The sequence below is a fragment of the Gopherus evgoodei genome, unplaced genomic scaffold (genome assembly GCF_007399415.2).
Source record: "Gopherus evgoodei ecotype Sinaloan lineage unplaced genomic scaffold, rGopEvg1_v1.p scaffold_48_arrow_ctg1, whole genome shotgun sequence".
Lineage (NCBI taxonomy): Eukaryota > Metazoa > Chordata > Testudines > Testudinidae > Gopherus > Gopherus evgoodei.
The window spans coordinates 1,759,860-1,786,141 of NW_022060069.1; the positions used below are offsets into that span (position 1 = coordinate 1,759,860).

The 26,282-nt window shown below is 65.8% G+C and overlaps 1 protein-coding gene across 1 annotated transcript in view; it reads left to right on the forward strand.

The window, feature by feature from the left end:
- Positions 1-3,531: 3,531 nt before the first annotated feature.
- The window catches only part of LOC115642956 (cytochrome P450 2B4-like), a 28,299-nt gene continuing 5,548 nt past the window's right edge, over positions 3,532-26,282 (forward strand). The window contains exons 1-7 of the mRNA XM_030546663.1: positions 3,532-3,711; positions 4,790-4,952; positions 5,705-5,854; positions 22,029-22,041; positions 23,092-23,239; positions 24,024-24,200; positions 24,991-25,132. Of these exons, the coding sequence (XP_030402523.1) occupies positions 3,532-3,711; positions 4,790-4,952; positions 5,705-5,854; positions 22,029-22,041; positions 23,092-23,239; positions 24,024-24,200; positions 24,991-25,132 (973 nt within the window). The remainder of the gene's footprint in view (positions 3,712-4,789; positions 4,953-5,704; positions 5,855-22,028; positions 22,042-23,091; positions 23,240-24,023; positions 24,201-24,990; positions 25,133-26,282) is intronic.

The following is a 26,282-nucleotide window of genomic DNA, read 5'->3' on the forward strand; positions in this document are numbered from 1 at the left end:
CAGAAAAAACACAGGAAAAACCCCCCAGTTGGCTGTGTTGTACAGACAAAACTACATAGGATCTTTTCAGGGGGCAAGACAGAGATGCCACATTTATTATGATAACAATCTGATTTCTGACCAGTAACTAATATCTTAATCCTTATACACATACATTATACCTCATACCTATACACACACACACACACACATCCATCAGATGTTCTGAAGCTGCTGCATAGTTACCAGTCCTGGACATAGCTTGAGTTCGTGGCTTGAGTTTGCAGCTTCGGTTGGTAGCTTGTGGCGGTAACTGGCCAGGAAAGCTGGGCACAAGGACAAGCTGGGTCTCTGTTGGTCCTGCACCGATGCCCTTGCATGTTGGCAGCAGAGTGTTACCCTCCAAGTCTCCCATCTCACCCATCCTTTCTGTAGGCTTTAGTCTGAATCCAGAGTCTGTAGGTCTTGCTGTGTCAGGCTGCCTCTGGGTTTGATGACTGATCACCCGTCAGTTGCAGGCGTGACTGTCAGCCTGGGACCTGGCTTTGATCTTCCTTCCATTGCACCTTTTCTTTTCAGGGTGGACACTTCTTACTTTGTTAGGGCTCTTGTCTGCATCTTCAGCCGGTGGGGTTTGAACTTTATTTCATCAGGACTGGCTGGGGCTGGAGGTTGTTTCCATCATCCATACATACCTCAGTCACACATCTAAACTAGCTAATAAGATTACAGCCGGGTTTGCAAAAACGAAGGCTGGAGGAAGCTTTTACAAAATGGAGTGAGCGTTTTAAAATGGGGTTTGAATTACAATATGGCAAACAGAGAACAGAAGTTACAATGTAGGCAAGTGTAGTGGATGGTGAACAGAAGTTACATTAATAAAGTGAACAATTAAAAACAATTTCATTTATCAGTTCTACAGCTGAGAGTGGCCCAGTGGTAATCCACTTCCCCCCATCCACTAGGCCAGCAACCCTATCAAAGAAGCAAATCAGATAACGGTTAATGGGGTTACAACCACTCCTACCCCCAATCCAGCTCATTTTGCTTAGCACCCAGGAAGACTCTTTTCCATTTAGGCTCAAAACGCTGATCGATATCAAATCTTCCCTCTTCGACATGCCCCGGCCTGGGACTCCATGGGGGAGGGAATTTGCTCACCCAATGACAGCGTGACGCTCAGCCGTAATCCGAGCACATCTGCTGCCGCTGGCCCCAAGGACCGAGCGACGGTGGAACTGTGCACCAGCAAAACGGGCAGTCGCTGATGGCAGAACAGTTTGCACACAGGGCTGCCAAGTGACTAGAGGGCTGGGCTTTGGGAGACCTGGTCCTGACCCCGGCCTGCGTCCCTGTTCCGTGCCTCAGTTTCCCCACCTGTAACATGAGGCTAATCATTCTGAAAGGCTTTGAAATCTGCTGGAAAGTGCTGGGTAAGAGCTCGGCATTAATTGTTTCATCCTCTGCTGTGAAATCAATAAAAACCCATTTGAAGTGGTTGTCTTTCCAGATAACTCGTTGTAGTGTGGGCTGGCAGCCTAGGGGGCCGCGGCGTGAGGCCCGGCCTGGAACCGGAAGCTGCTTGTACTCGCTGCTTGTACCTGCTAGATTCAGAGCGGGACCCTTGTGGTCAGCACAGTTGGTGGGGAAAGGTCGTCTGGCCCCCGACAGACACTCCAGCCCAGGAACGGATCCTCGTGCCAGTGATTAAGTAGCGTTGGGGGGGGCTATTTGCAATGAACTGCCCCCCCACCCCCATCAGAAAATGCTGATTCGTCATAACAAACCCATTCCACGGAAATGTCTCTGTTTCGGTGACAGGCCGGGGATGGAATTGCTGGTGAAAACCAGAGCCAAAAGCTGAGCCCCTCAAACAGCCAATAGCTCAGGAGCAGTAGGTGAAAGACCCAGGCCCAAGACCCTGACTCAGACAGAGCTGTGATTTACACCTGGGGCTCCTAGGTCCCACGTGCAGGCCCAGAGCTGGGGGAGCAAGAGGGAGCTCTCCCCGGTGATTTGTTCCGCCACGGCGAGAAGACCTCACCCTCTCTCAGGCTGTGAAATTCCCGCTTTCCGGCCAGCCTGGTCCCGCCACGGCGCGAAGACCTCACCCTCTCTCAGGCTGTGAAATTCCTGCTTTCCGGCCAGCCTGGTCCCGCCACGGCGCGAAGACCTCACCTCTCTCAGGCCGTGAAATTCCCGCTTTCCGGCCAGCCTGGTCCCACCACGGCGCGAAGACCTCACCCTCTCTCAGGCTGTGAAATTCCCGCTTTCCGGCCAGCCTGGTCCCACCACGGCGCGAAGACCTCACCCTCTCTCAGGCCGTGAAATTCCCGCTTTCCGGCCAGCCTGGTCCCGCCGCAGCGTGAAGACCTCACCCTCTTTCACACCGTGAAATTCCCGCTTTCTGGCCAGCCTGGTCCCACCCACGGCGGCGAAGACCTCACCCTCTCTCAGGCTGTGAAATTCCCACTTTCCCGCCAGCCTGGTCCCGCCGCAGCACGAAGACCTCACCCTCTTTCACACCGTGAAATTCCCACTTTCCAGCCAGCCTGGTCCCGCCGCGGCGAGAAGACCTCACCCTCTCCCAGGCCGTGAATTCCCGCTTTCCGGCCAGCCTGGTCCCGCCGCGGCGTGAAGACCTCACCCTCTTTCACGCCGTGAAATTCCCGCTTTCCGGCCAGCCTGGTCCCGTTCTGGCACGAAGTCCTCACCCTCTCTCAGGCTGTGAAATTCCCGCTTTCCGGCCAGCCTGGTCCCGCCGCGGCGCGAAGACCTCACCCTCTCTCACGCCGTGAAATTCCCACTTTCCGGCCAGCCTGGTCCCGCCGCGGCGAGAAGACCTCACCCTCTCTCACGCTGTGAAATTCACGCTTTCCGGCCAGCCTGGTCCCGCCGTGGCACGAAGACCTCACCCTCTCTCAGGCCATGAAATTCCCGCTTTCCGGCCAGCCTGGTCCCGCCGCGGCACGAAGACCTCACCCTCTCTCAGGCCATGAAACTCCCGCTTTCCGGCCAGCCTGGTCCCGCTGCGATGGTCACCAGTTCGCTGGACCAGCGGGGGCCAGAACGGCTGATTGCTCGGCGCGATTCTCTAGTGGGGGGTGTCCGGGAGCCCCCAGCCTGGCTTCCAATAGCTCTGCTGGTTTTTAACTCTCTCCATTCCCAGGCACCCAGGATTTCTACCCAGGACGGTCCCTTTACACAGCTGGTGCTGCTGTCTGAATCCCCCACTGCCCGTTGGAAAAGTACAATGAAAATTAAACAAATATTGTTGAAAGTTTCAGTGGAAAAATGCAAATTTTCATCAACAAATATTTTCCCTCCAATTTGGGGGGAGGAGGGGTTTGAAAAAACAAGCTTTTTGGGGGGATGCCGATGCCTGGTGCAGTCGTGTCTCCTGTGGGACCGTCTCCAGCCAGCCCTGCGTGCGAGGCCCGTGGGGCTGGGAATCCGACACTGTCTCTGATCGTTCAGTTCCTTTTCCTGCTCCTGGTCAAACTCCACATGGGGGTATGTACATATCACTTCCTCTTCCTCCTTCCCCGCACCATGGATCTCTGGCCCAGCTTCACCTTCCCGCTGATCCTGCTCACGGCCTGCTTGCTTTTTCTGCTGTGGAGGGGGCCCCAGGCCGGGCGGAGGAGCCTCCCCCCAGGCCCACGCTCGCTGCCCCTCCTGGGCAATTTGCTGCAATTGTGGGGACCGTCGTTGTTAGGATCTCTGCTGGGGGTGAGTTCAGTTCCTGAGTGATTACTTCCCCTCCGCCCCAAGGAGCTGTCGGGCTCCCGGGAGTTGGCTCTTGGTGGCAGAGGGAGACACAACCCCGAGTACAGGGACTCGCTCTGCCTGGCGTGTCGGGGGCCGGCGGAGGGGGAGGCTGCCCCCGGTTCTTCCTAGAACCAGCAGCACGCAGCTGGGGGGCAGCAGCTTCTCCTGAATCCAGCGTAACCCGCAAAGGGCCAAGTGACCCTGGCCTGCCGTTTTCCCTTCGCCCCAGTGGGCAGAGAGGCAGGAGATTCCTACAGGCCAATCTGGGCGTGTGCAGATCTGTAGCTGGTGTAATAGAGCTGTGCTGATTTACACCAGCTCAGGCTCTGGCCCTGGGCATGTCCTTTTGGAAGCTGTGATGGGACAGACGCCCGAATGATTTTGACTACAGAACAGCCCTTCTGGCTAACAGTTCATCTGCTCGGCCACGTTTAATGCGCAGCCGGGAACGGGCTGCTCCCTCGCTGGGTGTTACTTTGCGCTGGGTGGGGATATTTTCACGGGGCAGCGTAGTCCCGTGGAGGCTTGGCACGCTCAGGAAATATGGCACTGCCTGAATTAATCCAATACGTTACCCCAGCCGGCATGGGTTGGCGGGACGGGCACTGGGCTGGCAAGCACAACTTGTAACCCGGAGCGAATTCGAAGCATGTTTCTCTTGTTGGTTGGGTTTTTCCATCTTGCGGAAAATTTTGATTTTGTCAAAAAGTGAAAAGCTCTGGGGCGTTGGCAACTGAAAACCAAACGTTTCCAGCCCCATCAGTCCGGGCTTCACCAATCTGCACATTTGTGTTTGGTTGAAAACAACCAGGAAAAACAACATTTGGATGGAAGTTTTTCGACCAACCCACGGCCCAGTGCGTGGCCGTGGGTGAACCAGTTTGCTTTGGTGCCTCAGTTTCCCTGTCTCTAGAACAGGGTCGGTGATAATGCTCACCCGCCCGCTGCCACCCAGGGTTAAGCAGCTAAACGTCAGCCCAGCGTATGCACGTGTAGGAGATCTGAGTATCCGAAAGTAACTTCTGCTTCCCCGCTGCAGCTCAGAGACAAGTACGGCCCCGTGTTCACCATCTACTTGGGGTCGCAGTGGGCCGTGGTGCTGTGGGGCTATGAGGCGGTGAAGGAAGCCTGGGTGGACCAAGCAGAGGAGTTCAGTGGCCGAGAGGGGTTAGCTCTTGTGGATAGGACCAGCAAGGGCAATGGTGAGGAACAGTCTGGTTCACAGCGTCACGGCAGCTCAGGTCGGGATTCAGCATCCTTGGCTGCTGACAGAAAACCCCAAAGGCACCCAGCCTTGGACCAAAGCAACCCCAAGGTGAAATCCAGATGACACCCTTGCCCCCCAGCAGAGGTTTCACCCCACAAAGGAGCCTCAACACAGGGCCTGGAGTCCACTGGGGGCTTTGCTCCTGCTATCTATTTCCCCAGGGGAGCGCTCAGGCACTCTCCTCGTGGGTGTCGGGGACAGAGAGAGAGATGGAAGCGGGTGTGCGGAGACACAGAAACCTGTGATTCTCCCCGACTGAGTCTGGGCTAGCCCCAGGCATTCAAAAATTCATGAGCCAGCTGCCAAAAAACCCTGAGGTTTTTTTTTAAACCCAAACCACCGGCTATTTTAAAAATAACAAATTTCAGGTCCTTTTCTTTCACCTCCTGTTCTCTGAGCCTCTAGGGGGTCACCTTTTCAAGCTTTCCTCCTCACACCCATTAGGGGTAGGAACTTCTTTAAATAAAAACAGGTTCTCAGCTAGTCACAGGACTCCAGGAGCTGGAGCTTTAAGGAAAAGCTCCCAAAGCCGCGAGAAACTGCAGCACAGCATTTTATCCACGATCTCTTGCAGAGGAACTTTTCTCTGCAGTGATCGGCGGGGGAAGCTCATTTCCGGCGCAGGGCTGAGAGTCAAGCCCCATTCACTGGGAGGCGCGTGCCCACAGAGTGCCTTTCTGTGCCCAGGGCTTTTCTTCAGCAATGGGGAGACGTGGCGGCAGCTGAGCCGATTTGCCCTTAGCACCCTGAGAAATTTTGGGGTGGGGAAGAGGAGCATCGAGGAGCGGATCCAGGAGGAAGTCCAATACCTGCTGGAGGAGATCAGGAAGACAGAAGGTATCCTGGCTTTGGTATTTTCCAAGAACTGGGGTTGGTCCAACATGGGTGATGAACTGTCTCGCACTTTCCCCCCCATTCCTTGTCCCATGACTCCAGCCTCCGGGAATTCCTACCTCCTTTTCCCTGTCTTCTTACTCAAGCTCAGGGGTTGCCCAGGGAAAATTTTGACTGTAAAATATCCATTCAAAATGATGCTGCAGGGCCTCCTGGGAATTGTAGTTCGGGTACCTCATGTTCTCATTCTCCTCTACAGCCTGGGCAATCTGGCCAGACTACTTATCCCATGATGCACCACTTTCTCCCCTCTTGATGGGGGCTTGTGTCAAGGCAGTGGTGCATCATGGGAGATGTAGTCCCATCAGAGAGCCAGGCCAAGAGAAGAGAAAGGAAGCACGAGGCACCTGGACTACACATCCCAGGAGTAAGGAAAGGGACAGTCCTGTTTTGGGGGGATTTTTCTTACAGAGGCGCCTATGACCCCCCATCCCCGTCCTGTTTTTTCACAGTTGCTGTCTGGGCACCCTACCCAGGAGGCACCACAGCACCAATACTTCTTTTTGGGGAGACAAGATATCAGAATCAGACACTTTTTGCAACAAACTTCACTTGGTTGGAAGCCCAATTTTCCATCCAAAAACGGTTTGGGGAATCTTTGGACCAGGCCTCGCCAGTAAATCCCGTCTCCGGAGCGTACGGCGAGACCCCAGCCACGGCGCAGGCCCCCGCGCTGCGAGCGCTGAACAAACACAGAAGGGAGAGCGGGCAGTCTAAGGCCCGGGGGTCCCCTTAACTCACACCAGGAGGCCAGGTGACAACAGTGGCTGACGTCCTCCCTGCCCCTCACCAAACTCGGCACCAGGGTTAGCACAGCGCTCGCTCTGCTGGAGCCGCGGGGGATCCGGGCAGCCCACCCCCAGCCCTGTGGCCCACTGAACTCTGCCCCAGGCTCTGCCCAGGGAAAGCAGAGAGCAGGGCCGGCTTTAGGCCGATTCGCCCGGTTCCTGGGAATCGGGACCCGCGCTTTAGGCGCCTGTTAAATTTTTTTTACTCACCCCGGCTGCGGTCTGCTCCGGGGTTTTCCATGGCCCCGTTCCCCTGACCAAAGCCCCGGCGGGAGCGCGGCTGCCCCACAGCCCCGCTCTCCTGGCTGGAGCTCTGACCAGAGCACGACAAGCCCCACGGCCCCGCTCTCCCGGCTGGAGCTCTGACCAGAGCGCGACGAGCCCCGCGGCCCCGCTCTCCTGGCTGGAGCTCTGACCAGAGCGCGACAAGCCCCACGGCCCCGCTCTCCTGGCTGGAGCTCTGACCAGAGCGCGACGAGCCCCACGGCCCCGCTCTCCTGGCTGGAGCTCTGACCAGAGCGCGACGAGCCCCGCGGCCCCGCTCTCCTGGCTGGAGCTCCGACCAGAGCGCGACCAGCCCCACGGCCCCGCTCTCCTGGCTGGAGCTCCGACCAGAGCGCGACAAGCCCCACGGCCCCGCTCTCCTGGCTGGAGCTCTGACCAGAGCGCGACGAGCCCCACGGCCCCGCTCTCCTGGCTGGAGCTCTGACCGGAGCGCGACAAGCCCCACGGCCCCGCTCTCCTGGCTGGAGCTCTGACCAGAGCGCGACGAGCCCCACGGCCCCGCTCTCCTGGCTGGAGCTCTGACCAGAGCGCCCCAGCCCCACGGCCCCGCTCTCCTGGCTGGAGCTCTGACCAGAGCGCGACAAGCCCCACGGCCCCGCTCTCCTGGCTGGAGCTCCGACCAGAGCGCGACGAGCCCCACGGCCCCGCTCTCCTGGCTGGAGCTCTGGCCAGAGCGCGACGAGCCCCGCGGCCCCACTCTCCTGGCTGGAGCTCTGACCAGAGCGCGACAAGCCCCACGGCCCCGCTCTCCTGGCTGGAGCTCTGACCAGAGCGCGACAAGCCCCACGGCCCCGCTCTCCTGGCTGGAGCTCCGACCAGAGCGCCGCCAGCCCCACGGCCCCGCTCTCCTGGCTGGAGCTCTGACCAGAGCGCGACAAGCCCCACGGCCCCGCTCTCCTGGCTGGAGCTCTGACCAGAGCGTGACGAGCCCCACGGCCCCGCTCTCCTGGCTGGAGCTCTGACCAGAGCGCGACAAGCCCCACGGCCCCGCTCTCCTGGCTGGAGCTCTGACCAGAGCGCGACAAGCCCCACAGCCCCGCTCTCCTGGCTGGAGCTCTGACCAGAGCGCGACAAGCCCCACGGCCCCGCTCTCCTGGCTGGAGCTCCGACCAGAGCGCGACAAGCCCCACGGCCCCGCTCTCCTGGCTGGAGCTCTGACCAGAGCGCGACAAGCCCCACGGCCCCGCTCTCCTGGCTGGAGCTCCGACCAGAGCGCGACAAGCCCCACGGCCCCGCTCTCCTGGCTGGAGCTCCGGCCGGAGCGCGACAAGCCCCACGGCCCCGCTCTCCTGGCTGGAGCTCCGGCCGGAGCGCGACAAGCCCCACGGCCCCGCTCTCCTGGCTGGAGCTCTGACCGGAGCGCGACAAGCCCCACGGCCCCGCTCTCCTGGCTGGAGCTCAGGCCGGAGCGCGACAAGCCCCACGGCCCCGCTCTCCTGGCTGGAGCTCTGACCGGAGCGCGACAAGCCCCACGGCCCCGCTCTCCTGGCTGGAGCTCTGACCGGAGCGCGACAAGCCCCACGGCCCCGCTCTCCTGGCTGGAGCTCTGACCGGAGCGCGACAAGCCCCACGGCCCCGCTCTCCTGGCTGGAGCTCTGACCAGAGCGCGACAAGCCCCACGGCCCCGCTCTCCTGGCTGGAGCTCCGACCAGAGCGCGACAAGCCCCACGGCCCCGCTCTCCTGGCTGGAGCTCTGACCAGAGCGCGACAAGCCCCGCGGCCCCGCTCTCCTGGCTGGAGCTCCGACCGGAGCGCGACAAGCCCCACGGCCCCGCTCTCCTGGCTGGAGCTCCGGCCGGAGCGCGACAAGCCCCACGGCCCCGCTCTCCTGGCTGGAGCTCCGACCAGAGCGCGACAAGCCCCGCGGCCCCGCTCTCCTGGCTGGAGCTCTGACCGGAGCGCGACAAGCCCCACGGCCCCGCTCTCCTGGCTGGAGCTCTGACCGGAGCGCGACAAGCCCCACGGCCCCGCTCTCCTGGCTGGAGCTCTGACCAGAGCGCGACAAGCCCCACGGCCCCGCTCTCCTGGCTGGAGCTCTGACCGGAGCGCGACAAGCCCCTCGGCCCCGCTCTCCTGGCTGGAGCTCTGACCGGAGCGCGACAAGCCCCACGGCCCCGCTCTCCTGGCTGGAGCTCTGACCAGAGCGCGACAAGCCCCACGGCCCCGCTCTCCTGGCTGGAGCTCTGACCAGAGCGCGACGAGCCCCACGGCCCCGCTCTCCTGGCTGGAGCTCTGACCAGAGCGCGACGAGCCCCACGGCCCCGCTCTCCTGGCTGGAGCTCTGACCGGAGCGCGACAAGCCCCACGGCCCCGCTCTCCTGGCTGGAGCTCTGACCGGAGCGCGACGAGCCCCACGGCCCCGCTCTCCTGGCTGGAGCTCTGACCAGAGCGCGACAAGCCCCACGGCCCCGCTCTCCTGGCTGGAGCTCTGACCAGAGCGCGACTAGCCCCACGGCCCCGCTCTCCCGGCTGGAGCTCTGACCGGAGCGCGACGAGCCCCACGGCCCCGCTCTCCCGGCTGGAGCACCGACCAGAGCGCGACAAGCCCCACGGCCCCGCTCTCCTGGCTGGAGCTCTGACCAGAGCGCGACGAGCCCCACGGCCCCGCTCTCCTGGCTGGAGCTCTGACCAGAGCGCGACGAGCCCCACGGCCCCCGCTCTCCTGGCTGGAGCTCTGACCGGAGCGCGACGAGCCCCACGGCCCCGCTCTCCCGGCTGGAGCACCGACCAGAGCGCGACAAGCCCCACGGCCCCGCTCTCCTGGCTGGAGCTCTGACCAGAGCGCGACAAGCCCCACGGCCCCGCTCTCCTGGCTGGAGCTCTGACCAGAGCGCCCCAGCCCCACGGCCCCGCTCTCCTGGCTGGAGCTCTGACCAGAGCGCGACAAGCCCCACGGCCCCGCTCTCCTGGCTGGAGCTCTGACCGGAGCGCGACAAGCCCCACGGCCCCGCTCTCCTGGCTGGAGCTCTGACCGGAGCGCGACGAGCCCCACGGCCCCGCTCTCCTGGCTGGAGCTCTGACCAGAGCGCGACGAGCCCCGCGGCCCCGCTCTCCTGGCTGGAGCTCCGACCCGAGCGCGACCCGCCCCACGGCCCCGCTCTCCTGGCTGGAGCTCCGACCAGAGCGCGACAAGCCCCACGGCCCCGCTCTCCTGGCTGGAGCTCCGACCAGAGCGCGACAAGCCCCACGGCCCCGCTCTCCTGGCTGGAGCTCTGACCGGAGCGCGACAAGCCCCACGGCCCCGCTCTCCTGGCTGGAGCTCTGACCGGAGCGCGACAAGCCCCACGGCCCCGCTCTCCTGGCTGGAGCTCTGACCGGAGCGCGACAAGCCCCACGGCCCCGCTCTCCTGGCTGGAGCTCTGACCAGAGCGCGACGAGCCCACAGCCCCGCTCTCCTGGCTGGAGCTCTGACCAGAGCGCGACAAGCCCCACGGCCCCGCTCTCCTGGCTGGAGCTCTGACCAGAGCGCGACAAGCCCCTCGGCCCCGCTCTCCTGGCTGGAGCTCTGACCGGAGCGCGACAAGCCCCACGGCCCCGCTCTCCTGGCTGGAGCTCTGACCAGAGCGCGACAAGCCCACGGCCCCGCTCTCCTGGCTGGAGCTCTGACCGGAGCGCGTCAAGCCCCTCGGCCCCGCTCTCCTGGCTGGAGCTCTGACCGGAGCGCGACAAGCCCCACGGCCCCGCTCTCCTGGCTGGAGCTCTGACCAGAGCGCGACAAGCCCCACGGCCCCGCTCTCCTGGCTGGAGCTCTGACCAGAGCGCGACAAGCCCCACGGCCCCGCTCTCCTGGCTGGAGCTCTGACCAGAGCGCGACGAGCCCCACGGCCCCGCTCTCCTGGCTGGAGCTCTGACCAGAGCGCGACGAGCCCCACGGCCCCGCTCTCCTGGCTGGAGCTCTGACCGGAGCGCGACAAGCCCCACGGCCCCGCTCTCCTGGCTGGAGCTCTGACCGGAGCGCGACGAGCCCCACGGCCCCGCTCTCCTGGCTGGAGCTCTGACCAGAGCGCGACAAGCCCCACGGCCCCGCTCTCCTGGCTGGAGCTCTGACCAGAGCGCGACGAGCCCCACGGCCCCGCTCTCCCGGCTGGAGCTCTGACCGGAGCGCGACGAGCCCCACGGCCCCGCTCTCCCGGCTGGAGCACCGACCAGAGCGCGACAAGCCCCACGGCCCCGCTCTCCTGGCTGGAGCTCTGACCAGAGCGCGACGAGCCCCACGGCCCCGCTCTCCTGGCTGGAGCTCTGACCAGAGCGCGACGAGCCCCACGGCCCCGCTCTCCTGGCTGGAGCTCTGACCGGAGCGCGACGAGCCCCACGGCCCCGCTCTCCCGGCTGGAGCACCGACCAGAGCGCGACAAGCCCCACGGCCCCGCTCTCCTGGCTGGAGCTCTGACCAGAGCGCGACAAGCCCCACGGCCCCGCTCTCCTGGCTGGAGCTCTGACCAGAGCGCCCCAGCCCCACGGCCCCGCTCTCCTGGCTGGAGCTCTGACCAGAGCGCGACAAGCCCCACGGCCCCGCTCTCCTGGCTGGAGCTCTGACCGGAGCGCGACAAGCCCACGGCCCCGCTCTCCTGGCTGGAGCTCTGACCGGAGCGCGACGAGCCCACGGCCCCGCTCTCCTGGCTGGAGCTCTGACCAGAGCGCGACGAGCCCCACGGCCCCGCTCTCCTGGCTGGAGCTCTGACCAGAGCGCGACGAGCCCCACGGCCCCGCTCTCCTGGCTGGAGCTCTGACCAGAGCGCGACGAGCCCCACGGCCCCGCTCTCCTGGCTGGAGCTCTGACCGGAGCGCGACGAGCCCCACGGCCCCGCTCTCCCGGCTGGAGCACCGACCAGAGCGCGACTAGCCCCACGGCCCCGCTCTCCTGGCTGGAGCTCTGACCAGAGCGCGACAAGCCCCACGGCCCCGCTCTCCTGGCTGGAGCTCTGACCAGAGCGCCCCAGCCCCACGGCCCCGCTCTCCTGGCTGGAGCTCTGACCAGAGCGCGACAAGCCCCACGGCCCCGCTCTCCTGGCTGGAGCTCTGACCGGAGCGCGACAAGCCCCACGGCCCCGCTCTCCTGGCTGGAGCTCTGACCGGAGCGCGACGAGCCCCACGGCCCCGCTCTCCTGGCTGGAGCTCTGACCAGAGCGCGACGAGCCCCGCGGCCCCGCTCTCCTGGCTGGAGCTCCGACCAGAGCGCGACCAGCCCCACGGCCCCGCTCTCCTGGCTGGAGCTCCGACCAGAGCGCGACAAGCCCCACGGCCCCGCTCTCCTGGCTGGAGCTCCGACCAGAGCGCGACAAGCCCCACGGCCCCGCTCTCCTGGCTGGAGCTCTGACCGGAGCGCGACAAGCCCCACGGCCCCGCTCTCCTGGCTGGAGCTCTGACCGGAGCGCGACAAGCCCCACGGCCCCGCTCTCCTGGCTGGAGCTCTGACCGGAGCGCGACAAGCCCCACGGCCCCGCTCTCCTGGCTGGAGCTCTGACCAGAGCGCGACGAGCCCCACAGCCCCGCTCTCCTGGCTGGAGCTCTGACCAGAGCGCGACAAGCCCCACGGCCCCGCTCTCCTGGCTGGAGCTCTGACCAGAGCGCGACAAGCCCCTCGGCCCCGCTCTCCTGGCTGGAGCTCTGACCGGAGCGCGACAAGCCCCACGGCCCCGCTCTCCTGGCTGGAGCTCTGACCAGAGCGCGACAAGCCCCACGGCCCCGCTCTCCTGGCTGGAGCTCTGACCAGAGCGCGACGAGCCCCACGGCCCCGCTCTCCTGGCTGGAGCTCTGACCAGAGCGCGACGAGCCCCACGGCCCCGCTCTCCTGGCTGGAGCTCTGACCGGAGCGTGACAAGCCCCACGGCCCCGCTCTCCTGGCTGGAGCTCTGACCGGAGCGCGACGAGCCCCACGGCCCCGCTCTCCTGGCTGGAGCTCTGACCAGAGCGCGACAAGCCCCACGGCCCCGCTCTCCTGGCTGGAGCTCTGACCAGAGCGCGACAAGCCCCACGGCCCCGCTCTCCTGGCTGGAGCTCTGACCGGAGCGCGACGAGCCCCACGGCCCCGCTCTCCCGGCTGGAGCACCGACCAGAGCGCGACAAGCCCCACGGCCCCGCTCTCCTGGCTGGAGCTCTGACCAGAGCGCTACAAGCCCCACGGCCCCGCTCTCCTGGCTGGAGCTCTGACCAGAGCGCACCAGCCCCACGGCCCCGCTCTCCTGGCTGGAGCTCTGACCAGAGCGCGACAAGCCCCGCGGCCCCGCTCTCCTGGCTGGAGCTCTGACCAGAGCGCCCCAGCCCCACGGCCCCGCTCTCCTGGCTGGAGCTCTGTCCAGAGCGCGACAAGCCCCACGGCCCCGCTCTCCTGGCTGGAGCTCTGACCAGAGCACGACAAGCCCCACGGCCCCGCTCTCCTGGCTGGAGCTCTGACCAGAGCGCCGCAAGCCCCGCGGCCCCGCTCTCCTGGCTGGAGCTCTGACCAGAGCGCGACGAGCCCCACGGCCCCGCTCTCCTGGCTGGAGCTCTGACCAGAGCGCGACAAGCCCCACGGCCCCGCTCTCCTGGCTGGAGCTCTGACCAGAGCGCGACGAGCCCCATGGCCCCGCTCTCCTGGCTGGAGCTCTGACCAGAGCGCGACAAGCCCCACGGCCCCGCTCTCCTGGCTGGAGCTCTGACCAGAGCGCGACGAGCCCCACGGCCCCACTCTCCTGGATGGAGCTCTGACCAGAGCGCGACAAGCCCCACGGCCCCGCTCTCCTGGCTGGAGCTCTGACCAGAGCGCGACGAGCCCCGCGGCCCCGCTCTCCTGGCTGGAGCTCCGACCAGAGCGCGACAAGCCCCACGGCCCCGCTCTCCTGGCTGGAGCTCTGACCAGAGCGCGACAAGCCCCACGGCCCCGCTCTCCTGGCTGGAGCTCTGACCGGAGCGCGACGAGCCCCACGGCCCCGCTCTCCAGGCTGGAGCTCTGACCAGAGCGCGACAAGCCCCACGGCCCCGCTCTCCTGGCTGGAGCTCTGACCAGAGCGCGACAAGCCCCACGGCCCCGCTCTCCTGGCTGGAGCTCTGACCAGAGCGCGACGAGCCCCGCGGCCCCGCTCTCCCGGCTGGAGCTGTGACCAGAGCGCGACGAGCCCCACGGCCCCGCTCTCCCGGCTGGAGCTCTGACCAGAGCGCGACGAGCCCCACGGCCCCGCTCTCCCGGCTGGAGCTCTGACCAGAGCGCGACGAGCCCCACGGCCCCGCTCTCCTGGCTGGAGCTCCGACCAGAGCGCGACAAGCCCCACGGCCCCGCTCTCCTGGCTGGAGCTCTGACCAGAGCGCGACGAGCCCCACGGCCCCGCTCTCCTGGCTGGAGCTCTGACCAGAGCGCGACGAGCCCCACGGCCCCGCTCTCCTGGCTGGAGCTCTGACCAGAGCGCGACGAGCCCCACGGCCCCGCTCTCCTGGCTGGAGCTCTGACCAGAGCGCGACGAGCCCCACCGCCCCGCTCTCCTGGCTGGAGCTCTGACCAGAGCGCGACGAGCCCCACGGCCCCGCTCTCCTGGCTGGAGCTCTGACCAGAGCGCGACGAGCCCCACGGCCCCGCTCTCCCGGCTGGAGCTCTGACCAGAGCGCGACAAGCCCCACGGCCCCGCTCTCCCGGCTGGAGCTCTGACCAGAGCGCGACAAGCCCCGCGGCCCCGCTCTCCCGGCTGGAGCTCTGACCAGAGCGCGACAAGCCCCACGGCCCCGCTCTCCTGGCTGGAGCTCTGACCAGAGCGCGACAAGCCCCACGGCCCCGCTCTCCTGGCTGGAGCTCTGGCCGGAGCGCGACGAGCCCCGCGGCCCCGCTCTCCTGGCTGGAGCTCTGACCGGAGCGCGACAAGCCCCACGGCCCCGCTCTCCCGGCTGGAGCTCTGACCAGAGCGCGACGAGCCCCACGGCCCCGCTCTCCCGGCTGGAGCTCTGGCCGGAGCGCGACGAGCCCCGCGGCCCCGCTCTCCCGGCTGGAGCTCTGACCAGAGCGCGACAAGCCCCACGGCCCCGCTCTCCTGGCTGGAGCTCTGACCAGAGCGCGACGAGCCCCACGGCCCCGGTCTCCTGGCTGGAGCTCTGACCAGAGCGCGACAAGCCCCACGGCCCCGCTCCCCTGGCTGGAGCTCTGACCAGAGCGCGACAAGCCCCACGGCCCCGCTCTCCTGGCTGGAGCTCTGGCCGGAGCGCGACAAGCCCCACGGCCCCGCTCTCCTGGCTGGAGCTCTGGCCGGAGCGCGACAAGCCCCACGGCCCCGCTCTCCTGGCTGGAGCTCTGACCAGAGCGCGACGAGCCCCACGGCCCCGCTCTCCTGGCTGGAGCTCTGACCAGAGCGCGACAAGCCCCACGGCCCCGCTCTCCTGGCTGGAGCTCTGACCAGAGCGCGACGAGCCCCACGGCCCCGCTCTCCTGGCTGGAGCTCTGACCAGAGCGCGACAAGCCCCACGGCCCCGCTCTCCTGGCTGGAGCTCCGACCAGAGCGCGACAAGCCCCACGGCCCCGCTCTCCCGCTGGAGCTCTGACCGGAGCGCGACAAGCCCCACGGCCCCGCTCTCCTGGCTGGAGCTCCGACCAGAGCGCGACAAGCCCCACGGCCCCGCTCTCCCGGCTGGAGCTCTGACCGGAGCGCGACAAGCCCCACGGCCCCGCTCTCCTGGCTGGAGCTCTGGCCAGAGCGCGACAAGCCCCACGGCCCCGCTCACCTGGCTGGAGCTCTGGCCAGAGCGCGACAAGCCCCACGGCCCCGCTCTCCTGGCTGGAGCTCTGACCAGAGCGCGACAAGCCCCACGGCCCCGCTCTCCTGGCTGGAGCTCTGACCAGAGCGCGACAAGCCCCGCGGCCCCGCTCTCCTGGCTGGAGCTCTGACCGGAGCGCGACGAGCCCCACGGCCCCGCTCTCCTGGCTGGAGCTCTGGCCGAAGCGCGACAAGCCCCACGGCCCCGCTCTCCTGGCTGGAGCTCTGACCAGAGCGCGACAAGCCCCGCGGCCCCGCTCTCCTGGCTGGAGCTCTGACCGGAGCGCGACAAGCCCCACGGCCCCGCTCTCCTGGCTGGAGCTCTGACCAGAGCGCGACGAGCCCCACGGCCCCGCTCTCCTGGCTGGAGCTCTGACCAGAGCGCGACAAGCCCCACGGCCCCGCTCTCCTGGCTGGAGCTCTGACCGGAGCGCGACGAGCCCCACGGCCCCGCTCTCCTGGCTGGAGCTCTGACCAGAGCGCGACAAGCCCCACGGCCCCGCTCTCCTGGCTGGAGCTCTGGCCGGAGCGCGACAAGCCCCGCGGCCCCGCTCTCCTGGCTGGAGCTCTGACCAGAGCACGACAAGCCCCACGGCCCCGCTCTCCTGGCTGGAGCTCTGACCAACAAGCCCGCGGCCCCGCTCTCCTGGCTGGAGCTCTGACCAGAGCGCGACAAGCCCCACGGCCCCGCTCTCCTGGCTGGAGCTCCGACCAGAGCGCGACAAGCCCCACGGCCCCACTCTCCTGGCTGGAGCTCTGACCGGAGTGCGACAAGCCCCACGGCCCCGCTCTCCTGGCTGGAGCTCTGGCCGGAGCGCGACAAGCCCCACGGCCCCGCTCTCCTGGCTGGAGCTCTGACCAGAGCGCGACGAGCCCCACGGCCCCGCTCTCCTGGCTGGAGCTCTGACCGGAGCGCGACGAGCCCCACGGCCCCGCTCTCCTGGCTGGAGCTCTGACCGGAGCGCGACGAGCCCCACGGCCCCGCTCTCCTGGCTGGAGCTCTGACCAGAGCGCGACGAGCCCCACGGCCCCGCTCTCCTGGCTGGAGCTCTGACCAGAGCGCGACGAGCCCCACGGCCCCGCTCTCCTGGCTGGAGCTCTGACCGGAGCGCGACAAGCCCCACGGCCCCGCTCTCCTGGCTGGAGCTCTGACCAGAGCGCGACGAGCCCCACGGCCCCGCTCTCCTGGCTGGAGCTCTGACCAGAGCGTGACAAGCCCCACGGCCCCGCTCTCCTGGCTGGAGCTCTGACCAGAGCGCCGCAAGCCCCACAGCCCCGCTCTCCTGGCTGGAGCTCTGGCCGGAGCACGACAAGCCCCACGGCCCCGCTCTCCTGGCTGGAGCTCTGGCCAGAGCGCGACAAGCCCCACGGCCCTGCTCTCCTGGCTGGAGCTCTGACCAGAGCGCGACAAGCCCCACGGCCCCGCTCTCCTGGCTGGAGCTCTGACCAGAGCGCGACAAGCCCCACGGCCCCGCTCTCCTGGCTGGAGCTCTGACTAGAGCGCGACAAGCCCCACGGCCCCGCTCTCCTGGCTGGAGCTCTGACCAGAGCGCGACAAGCCCCACGGCCCGCTCTCCTGGCTGGAGCTCTGACCAGAGCGCGACAAGCCCCACGGCCCCGCTCTCCTGGCTGGAGCTCTGACCAGAGCGCGGACAAGCCCCACGGCCCCGCTCTCCTGGCTGGAGCTCTGACCAGAGCGCGACAAGCCCCACGGCCCCGCTCTCCTGGCTGGAGCTCTGACCAGAGCGCGACAAGCCCCACGGCCCCGCTCTCCTGGCTGGAGCTCTGACCAGAGCGCGACAAGCCCCACGGCCCCGCTCTCCTGGCTGAGCTCTGACCAGAGCGCGACGAGCCCCACGGCCCCGCTCTCCTGGCTGGAGCTCTGACCAGAGCGCGACGAGCCCCACGGCCCCGCTCTCCTGGCTGGAGCTCTGACCGGAGCGTGACGAGCCCCATGGCCCCGCTCTCCTGGCTGGAGCTCTGACCGGAGCGCGACGAGCCCCACGGCCCTGCTCTCCTGGCTGGAGCTCTGACCAGAGCGCGACAAGCCCCACGGCCCCGCTCTCCTGGCTGGAGCTCTGACCAGAGCGCGACAAGCCCCACGGCCCCGCTCTCCTGGCTGGAGCTCTGACCAGAGCGTGACAAGCCCCACGGCCCCGCTCTCCTGGCTGGAGCTCTGGCCGGAGCGCGACGAGCCCCGCGGCCCCGCTCTCCTGGCTGGAGCTCTGGCCGGAGCGCGACGAGCCCCACGGCCCCGCTCTCCTGGCTGGAGCTCTGACCAGAGCGCGACAAGCCCCGCCGCCCCGCTCTCCTGGCTGGAGCTCTGACCAGAGCGCCACAAGCCCCACGGCCCCGCTCTCCTGGCTGGAGCTCTGACCAGAGCGCGACAAGCCCCGCGGCCCCGCTCTCCTGGCTGGAGCTCTGACCAGAGCGCGACGAGCCCCACGGCCCCGCTCTCCTGGCTGGAGCTCTGACCGGAGCGTGACGAGCCCCACGGCCCCGCTCTCGTGGCTGGAGCTCTGACCGGAGCGCGACGAGCCCCACGGCCCCGCTCTCCTGGCTGGAGCTCTGACCGGAGCGCGACAAGCCCCACGGCCCCGCTCTCCTGGCTGGAGCTCTGACCGGAGCGCGACGAGCCCCACGGCCCCGCTCTCCTGGCTGGAGCTCTGACCAGAGCGCGACAAGCCCCACGGCCCCGCTCTCCTGGCTGGAGCTCTGACCGGAGCGCGACGAGCCCCACGGCCCCGCTCTCCCGGCTGGAGCTCTGACCAGAGCGCGACGAGCCCCACGGCCCCGCTCTCCTGGCTGGAGCACCGACCAGAGCGCGAAAAGCCCCACGGCCCCGCTCTCCTGGCTGGAGCTCTGACCAGAGCGCGACAAGCCCCACGGCCCCGCTCTCCTGGCTGGAGCTCTGACCAGAGCGTGACAAGCCCCACGGCCCCGCTCTCCTGGCTGGAGCTCTGACCAGAGCGCGACAAGCCCCACGGCCTCGCTCTCCTGGGTGGAGCTCTGACCAGAGCGCGACAAGCCCCACGGCCCCGCTCTCCTGGCTGGAGCTCCGACCAGAGCGCGACAAGCCCCACGGCCCCGCTCTCCTGGCTGGAGCTCCGACCAGAGCGCGACAAGCCCCACGGCCCCGCTCTCCTGGCTGGAGCTCTGACCGGAGCGCGACGAGCCCCACGGCCCCGCTCTCCTGGCTGGAGCTCCGACCAGAGCGCGACGAGCCCCACGGCCCCGCTCTCCTGGCTGGAGCTCTGACCAGAGCGCGACAAGCCCCACGGCCCCGCTCTCCTGGCTGGAGCTCAGGCCAGAGCGCGACAAGCCCCACGGCCCCGCTCTCCTGGCTGGAGCTCCGACCAGAGCGCGACGAGCCCCACGGCCCCGCTCTCCTGGCTGGAGCTCTGACCAGAGCGCGACAAGCCCCACAGCCCGCTCTCCTGGCTGGAGCTCCGACCAGAGCGCGACAAGCCCCACGGCCCCGCTCTCCTGGCTGGAGCTCCGACCAGAGCGCGACGAGCCCCACGGCCCCGCTCTCCTGGCTGGAGCTCTGACCGGAGCGCGACAAGCCCCACGGCCCCGCTCTCCTGGCTGGAGCTCCGACCAGAGCGCGACAAGCCCCACGGCCCCGCTCTCCTGGCTGGAGCTCTGACCAGAGCGCGACAAGCCCCACGGCCCCGCTCTCCTGGCTGGAGCTCAGGCCAGAGCGCGACAAGCCCCACGGCCCCGCTCTCCTGGCTGGAGCTCTGACCAGAGCACAACGAGCCCCACGGCCCCGCTCTCCTGGCTGGAGCTCTGACCAGAGCGCGACAAGCCCCACGGCCCCGCTCTCCAGGCTGGAGCTCTGACCAGAGCGCGACGAGCCCCACGGCCCCGCTCTCCTGGCTGGAGCTCTGGCCGGAGCGTGACAAGCCCCACGGCCCCGCTCTCCTGGCTGGAGCTCTGACCAGAGCGCCCCAGCCCCACGGCCCCGCTCTCCTGGCTGGAGCTCTGGCCGGAGCGCGACAAGCCCCGCGGCCCCGCTCTCCTGGCTGGAGCTCTGACCAGAGCGCGACAAGCCCCACGGCCCCGCTCTCCTGGCTGGAGCTCCGACCAGAGCGCAACAAGCCCCACGGCCCCGCTCTGCTGGCTGGAGCTCCGACCAGAGCGCGACAAGCCCCGCGGCCCCGCTCTCCCGGCTGGAGCTCTGACCAGAGCGCGACAAGCCCCACGGCCCCGCTCTCCCGGCTGGAGCTCTGACCAGAGCGCGACAAGCCCCACGGCCCCGCTCTCCAGGCTGGAGCTCTGACCAGAGCGCGACGAGCCCCACGGCCCCGCTCTCCTGGCTGGAGCTCTGGCCGGAGCGTGACAAGCCCCACGGCCCCGCTCTCCTGGCTGGAGCTCTGACCAGAGCGCCCCAGCCCCACGGCCCCCGCTCTCCTGGCTGGAGCTCTGACCGGAGCGCGACAAGCCCCACGGCCCCGCTCTCCTGGCTGGAGCTCTGACCAGAGCGCGACAAGCCCCACGGCCCCGCTCTCCTGGCTGGAGCTCCGACCAGAGCGCGACAAGCCCCGCGGCCCCGCTCTCCCGGCTGGAGCTCTGACCAGAGCGCGACAAGCCCCGCGGCCCCGCTCTCCCGGCTGGAGCTCTGACCAGAGCGCGACAAGCCCCGCGGCCCCGCTCTCCCGGCTGGAGCTCTGACCAGAGCGCGACAAGCCCCGCGGCCCCGCTCTCCTGGCTGGAGCTCTGACCGGAGCGCGACGAGCCCCACGGCCCCGCTCTCCTGGCTGGAGCTCTGACCAGAGCGCGACAAGCCCCACGGCCCCGCTCTCCTGGCTGGAGCTCTGACCAGAGCGCGACAAGCCCCACGGCCCCGCTCTCCTGGCTGGAGCTCTGACCAGAGCGCGACAAGCCCCACGGCCCCGCTCTCCTGGCTGGAGCTCTGACCAGAGCGCGACAAGCCCCACAGCCCCGCTCTCCTGGCTGGAGCTCTGACCGGAGCGCGACAAGCCCAACGGCCCCGCTCTCCTGGCTGCAGCTCTGACCAGAGCGCGACAAGCCCCACGGCCCCGCTCTCCTGGCTGGAGCTCTGGCCAGAGCGCGACAAGCCCCACGGCCCCGCTCTCCTGGCTGGAGCTCCGACCAGAGCGCAACGAGCCCCACGGCCCCGCTCTCCTGGCTGGAGCTCTGACCAGAGCGCGACAAGCCCCGCGGCCCCGCTCTCCTGGCTGGAGCTCTGACCAGAGCGCGACAAGCCCCACGGCCCCGCTCTCCTGGCTGGAGCTCTGACCAGAGCGTGACAAGCCCCACGGCCCCGCTCTCCTGGCTGGAGCTCTGACCAGAGCGCGACAAGCCCCACGGCCCCGCTCTCCTGGCTGGAGCTCTGACCAGAGCGCGACAAGCCCCGCGGCCCCGCTCTCCTGGCTGGAGCTCCGACCAGAGCGCGACAAGCCCCACGGCCCCGCTCTCTCAGCTGGAGCTCTGACCAGAGCGCGACAAGCCCCACGGCCCCGCTCTCCTGGCTGGAGCTCTGACCAGAGCGCGACAAGCCCCACGGCCCCGCTCTCCTGGCTGGAGCTCTGACCAGAGCGCGACGAGCCCCACGGCCCCGCTCTCCTGGCTGGAGCTCTGACCAGAGCGCGACGAGCCCCACGGCCCCGCTCTCCTGGCTGGAGCTCTGACCAGAGCGCGACGAGCCCCACGGTCCCGCTCTCCTGGCTGGAGCTCTGACCAGAGCGCGACAAGCCCCACGGCCCCGCTCTCCTGGCTGGAGCTCTGACCAGAGCGCGACAAGCCCCACGGTCCCGCTCTCCTGGCTGGAGCTCTGACCAGAGCGCGACAAGCCCCGCGGCCCCGCTCTCCTGGCTGGAGCTCTGACCAGAGCGCGACAAGCCCCACGGCCCCGCTCTCCTGGCTGGAGCTCCGACCAGAGCGCGACAAGCCCCACGGCCCCGCTCTCCTGGCTGGAGCTCCGGGCCCTTTAAATAGCCCCCAGAGCCCTGGGGTTGTGGGGGGCTCTGGAGGCTATTTAAAGGGCCAGGGCTCCAGCTGCCTCTGCCACCCCCGTCCCTTAAATAGCCGCCGGAGCCCCGCCACCCCCATGCATTCCCCAGGGCTCCCACGGCTATTTAAAAGGTCCGGGGTGGGGTAGAAGCAGGGGAGTCCCGGGCCCTTTAAATAGCCCCCAGAGCCCTGGGATAGCAGGGGGCTTGGGGGCTTTTTAAAGGGCTGGGGCTCCAGCTGCCTCTGCTGCACCCCCTGTCCTGCCCGCACCAGCCCCGTCCCCCGCTGCCTGCAGCCTGCTCTGCACCCCCTGCCCACAGCCAGTCCCTACCAAACCCCCTGCCCTGTCTCCAGCCAACCCCTGCCACACACCCCTGCAGCCCTGCCCAAAGCCAGCCAGCCCCACACCACACACCCCTGCCTGCACCAGCCCTGCACTGCCCGCCCTGCCCTGTCTCCAGCCAACCCCTGCTGCACCCCCCTGCATGAAGCCAGCCAGTCCCATACTCCTGTCTCCAGCCCTGCCAACCCCTGCTGCACTCCCCTGTGGCCCTGCCTGAAGCCAGCCCGCCCCACACTCCCCAGTCTGCAGCCAGCCCCGCACACCTTGCCCTGCCTGCAGCCAGACCCTACCTCCAGTCAGCCCCTGCCCTGCCTCGAACCAGCCCCATGTCCACTGTTGCCCTGCAGTTCCCAGGCCAGTAACCTGCACACCTGCTTCAATGAGGGGGGCAGGAAGCAGCGGGAACCCACACATGTGAAACAGCAGTCATTAATAACCAATCAACAGCATATATGATGCAATGTACATAATATACAATTTTATTATTTATATAGTTATGGAAAGTAAATAATACATGGAAGAAATGGAAGGCTTTTTTTTACACTTTTTTCTTTTTAAGTCATCCCTGCCAGGGCCCCGCTGAAAGTGTTTGAATTGGGTCCCGCACTTCCTAAAGTTGGCCCTGCCAGAGAGGCCAGGAGCTCGAGGAGCGGCAGGCGATGAGAACAGAGAAAAAGGCTGAGTGAGGAGGTTGGATTTCAGCTGGAAGCAGTATGGGAACCAGGGCTGGGGCTTCAGGATGGGGGGACGCACCACCCAACCAGAGACTCAGGGCCTGGTGCTGATGCAAGCCATGTGCACCTCCCCCACTGCAGCAGCCCTGGGGCTGCTCTAAGTTATGCCCTTGCTGCCATGGCCATGCCACAGGGCAAGGTGGGATCTCCGGAGTGCAGACCCGCTCCAGCTCTGCTTCTGGCATTTGAGGCTGCTGTGGAGGAGGCTCTCCACGGCCATGTGCCCAGGCTGTCTGTGCTGGGAGGGAGGCTTCCTCTGCTTCTCCAGCCCCATTGCACCAGTGGGACTGGGCCCCACGACTAAGTGGTTCTCGGCCCTTGCTGCCAGGGATGCCCTTGGACCCACCTTCATGCTGCGACGCTCCATCTCCAACGTCATCTGCTCCGTGGTCTTCAGGGCGCAGTTCAGCTACGAGGATGAGGCATTCCAGATGCTGCTCGGCCTGATCCAGGTGAACTTCTGGCACGTGGACACCGTCTGGGTGCAGGTAGGAGCTGCTGCGGGGTGGGTTAGTGAGGCCTGGCCGGGCTGGCCCTTTGCATCCCCCAGGTGGGTCGTCAGCAGGGACTGGATCGGAGAGCTCCAGCCACAATGCACAGGCCGCTCTGCCGGTTGAGCTAAAGGAGCGGCTCCGTCAGCTGGTAGCGGTAGTAGCTCATATCCGCTCTGTGGACCAGCCAATAGAGGGGGAAAGGACCCATTTGGTCAGTGCATACATCGTCATTGCCGCCCAGCCCCTGGCCGGGATCTAATCCTGTCCTCCAACCCCTCCCAGCTGGGTGTCACCGCAGATTTTCCAAGCATGCCCTGCGCTGCGTTATCCTGCTTATTAATGACTTGCCCAGCATCAAACAGGAACTGAACCCCACTGGCCTGAGCATGCACCAGCCCCTGCCCTCCCCCGCCCCCATCCTCTTGCCCTAGAGCCGCGGGCAGATGCCCCGATACACAGGCCTGGCTTGAGTCATCCCAACTCTCTCCACTTGCTTTGGAGTTTAGGGGTCACTGATTAATCACTCCCCCTCAGGCCTAAGGGGTGCTTAGCCCCCTCCCGCCCCACCTAGATGCTGCTTGGTGCCCCCCCGACAGCTGCTTAACCACCTCCCCTGGCCCCACTTAACACCCCCTAGGTCTAGACATGGCTGAAGGGGGACCTCAGTGGTGCCCTCGGCCTTGTGCTGAGCCCTCTGCTCCGGGGAGCTGGGGGATCTCGCCCCATGCACAAGGGAATCGCTTGGCACCCACTGTGACCCCTTCGTTACACCCGGCAGCTGTACAACCTCTTCCCAGCTGTCATGAATCACCTGCCCGGCCCTCACAACCGGCTCTTTGAGAACTTCGAGGAGCAAAAGTGCTATGTGGCCGGGGTCGTCTGGAAGCACAAAGAGACCCTGGACCCTGCCTCCCCGTGGGACTACACAGACACCTTCCTCATCCGGATGCAGCAGGTCAGGGCCATTAGCGGCAGTGACGGCAGAGCTGGTCCCTCACCAGCTGCCACTCCAGGTTCATTGACTGCAAGGCCAGAGGGTCCTAGTGTGATCATCTAGTCTGACCTCCTGTTGTTAACCAGGCCTGGGTTGGTTAAACCAGATTAGCCCAACTGGGGTGAAGCCCCTGTGTAGACACATTGATTCTGGTTTAGCTTCCACCTTTTCCTATCGCTAAGGCCGGTAGGGAATTCAGCAAGAAAAACATTTGATTGCTGAGAAATGCCCACTTGGCAAAAACGAACGGTTCCACAGGAAAGGGTGGGTTTCAAGGAATTTCTCAATGTAGAAAAAATGTGAAGGTTCAAAATTGTCCATATGCCCCGTTTCCAAATGAAATGTTTCAGTTTTCCAGCTGAACGTGACTTTTTGTTTTGAAATTCAAGCTGAGTATAAAATATTTATTAGGTTTAAAAAAAAAAGCTCAAAATTGAAGCAAAACGACCCGTTTTAGTCAGATTTTCAATTCCTGAAAATGTTCCAAATTTTGACATTTGGGACAGTTAAAAAAAGTCCAAAATCTTGAACATTTTCACAAGACAAGAAAACTGCTTTTTTCCTGACAGGACAGGCTGCCAAGGAGGGCATGGTAGCAATCAACATCAGAACAGCTGAATTTATCCAGCGTTATCAGAATATCCACCTTGATGGTCCATCCTCCCAGAGCTTGAAATCAGAGCGCTCAATAAAGCCGCAGTTCTGCCCCGCAAGGGACTCACGACCTCTCCTCTGCAACCCTTGTCTCTAGGAGGAGAACGATCCGGACACCAAATTCCACCAGGAAAATTTGATCCTCTCGGCACTGGATCTATTTTTCACGGGCACGGAAACCACCAGCACCACGCTGAGATACGGGCTGTTGATTCTGCTGAAGTATCCTCACATCACAGGTCTTTACTAGATCTGACAAGGGGCTCCAGCTGACCGCTTCACAAACAGCCCCCACCCAGCAACCTGGGGAAACAAAATATCCTCCCTGGGAACTCTTCCCCATCCAAGCACCGTGTCACTCCTGCAGCACCTCCTGCTGGTGACTTCTGGGAATTAGCTCTTTCCAGCTCCGGAGCTCCCTCTGCAGGCCGGTGATCCGCCTGTCCTCTGGCCCCTGTGTCCCCCCCTGGACCCGGTGCCGCTTTAACTGGGGTGCTCCCCCTGGCAATACCCCACCGATCTGGGTCTCCTCCTCCCAGGGGAACCCCAACCCACTATCCCCACCTTGCCTCAGTCCTTAGCCCCCGTTCCCTGGGGCAGACTGTCGTGTATCAGCCACTCATCAAGGGCAAAGAGGTCTGGACCTGCTGCCTCTGCCTACCCATGGGCTGCCCCTTTGCAACCCTAGTACCCAGTTGGCCTTACCCTAGGCCTGCAGCCTGGGGGGTTTCTGGACCAGAGCTCCCCAGCTTCTCTTGCCTTCCCCCAGCCCTGCTCCACCTTAGGTACCTAAGTGCGCTCGCCAGCAGCCGGGCCCTTCTCCCTCTAAAGGCAGCGAGACACCGAGACTGCTCCAGCCCAGCAGTCCCTTCATAGGGCAGCTGAGTCCGTTTGGGGCATGGCCCCAGCTGCGGCTGTTTCCCCACTCAGCCTGGGCTGTTCCCCCAGCCTGCCAGGCCTCTCCCAGGGCTGGAGCCGGTCACCGCCCCGCTACAGGGGGGTTAAAACAGAGAAAATGTTATTCCTAGGTTCCAAGGCCGGAAGGGACCCCTAGGGCCATGGAAAGTCCCAGGGAGAAGCCCTCTGAACTGGAGCCGAGCTTTTAGAGAAACAACCAATCTCGGCTGGAAAATGGCCAGTGATGGAGAACTCCCCGGCCCTTGGGAAGCCGTTCTGCCTGCTAAGGGCCCTGCCTGAAAAAGTGCCACCAAACTTTCAGGCAGATTTTGTTGCGCTTCAGCTGGTGGGAGGAGTAGGGGGAGGATGGCCAGACTAAAACTGGGGAAAACCAGCAATTAATAAACCAACAGCACTTGTTAGGTAAGATCCACGTCCCCCTCATACTCCCAGGGTAACTCGACCTTCCATCTCAGCTAGAGCTGCAAGTAG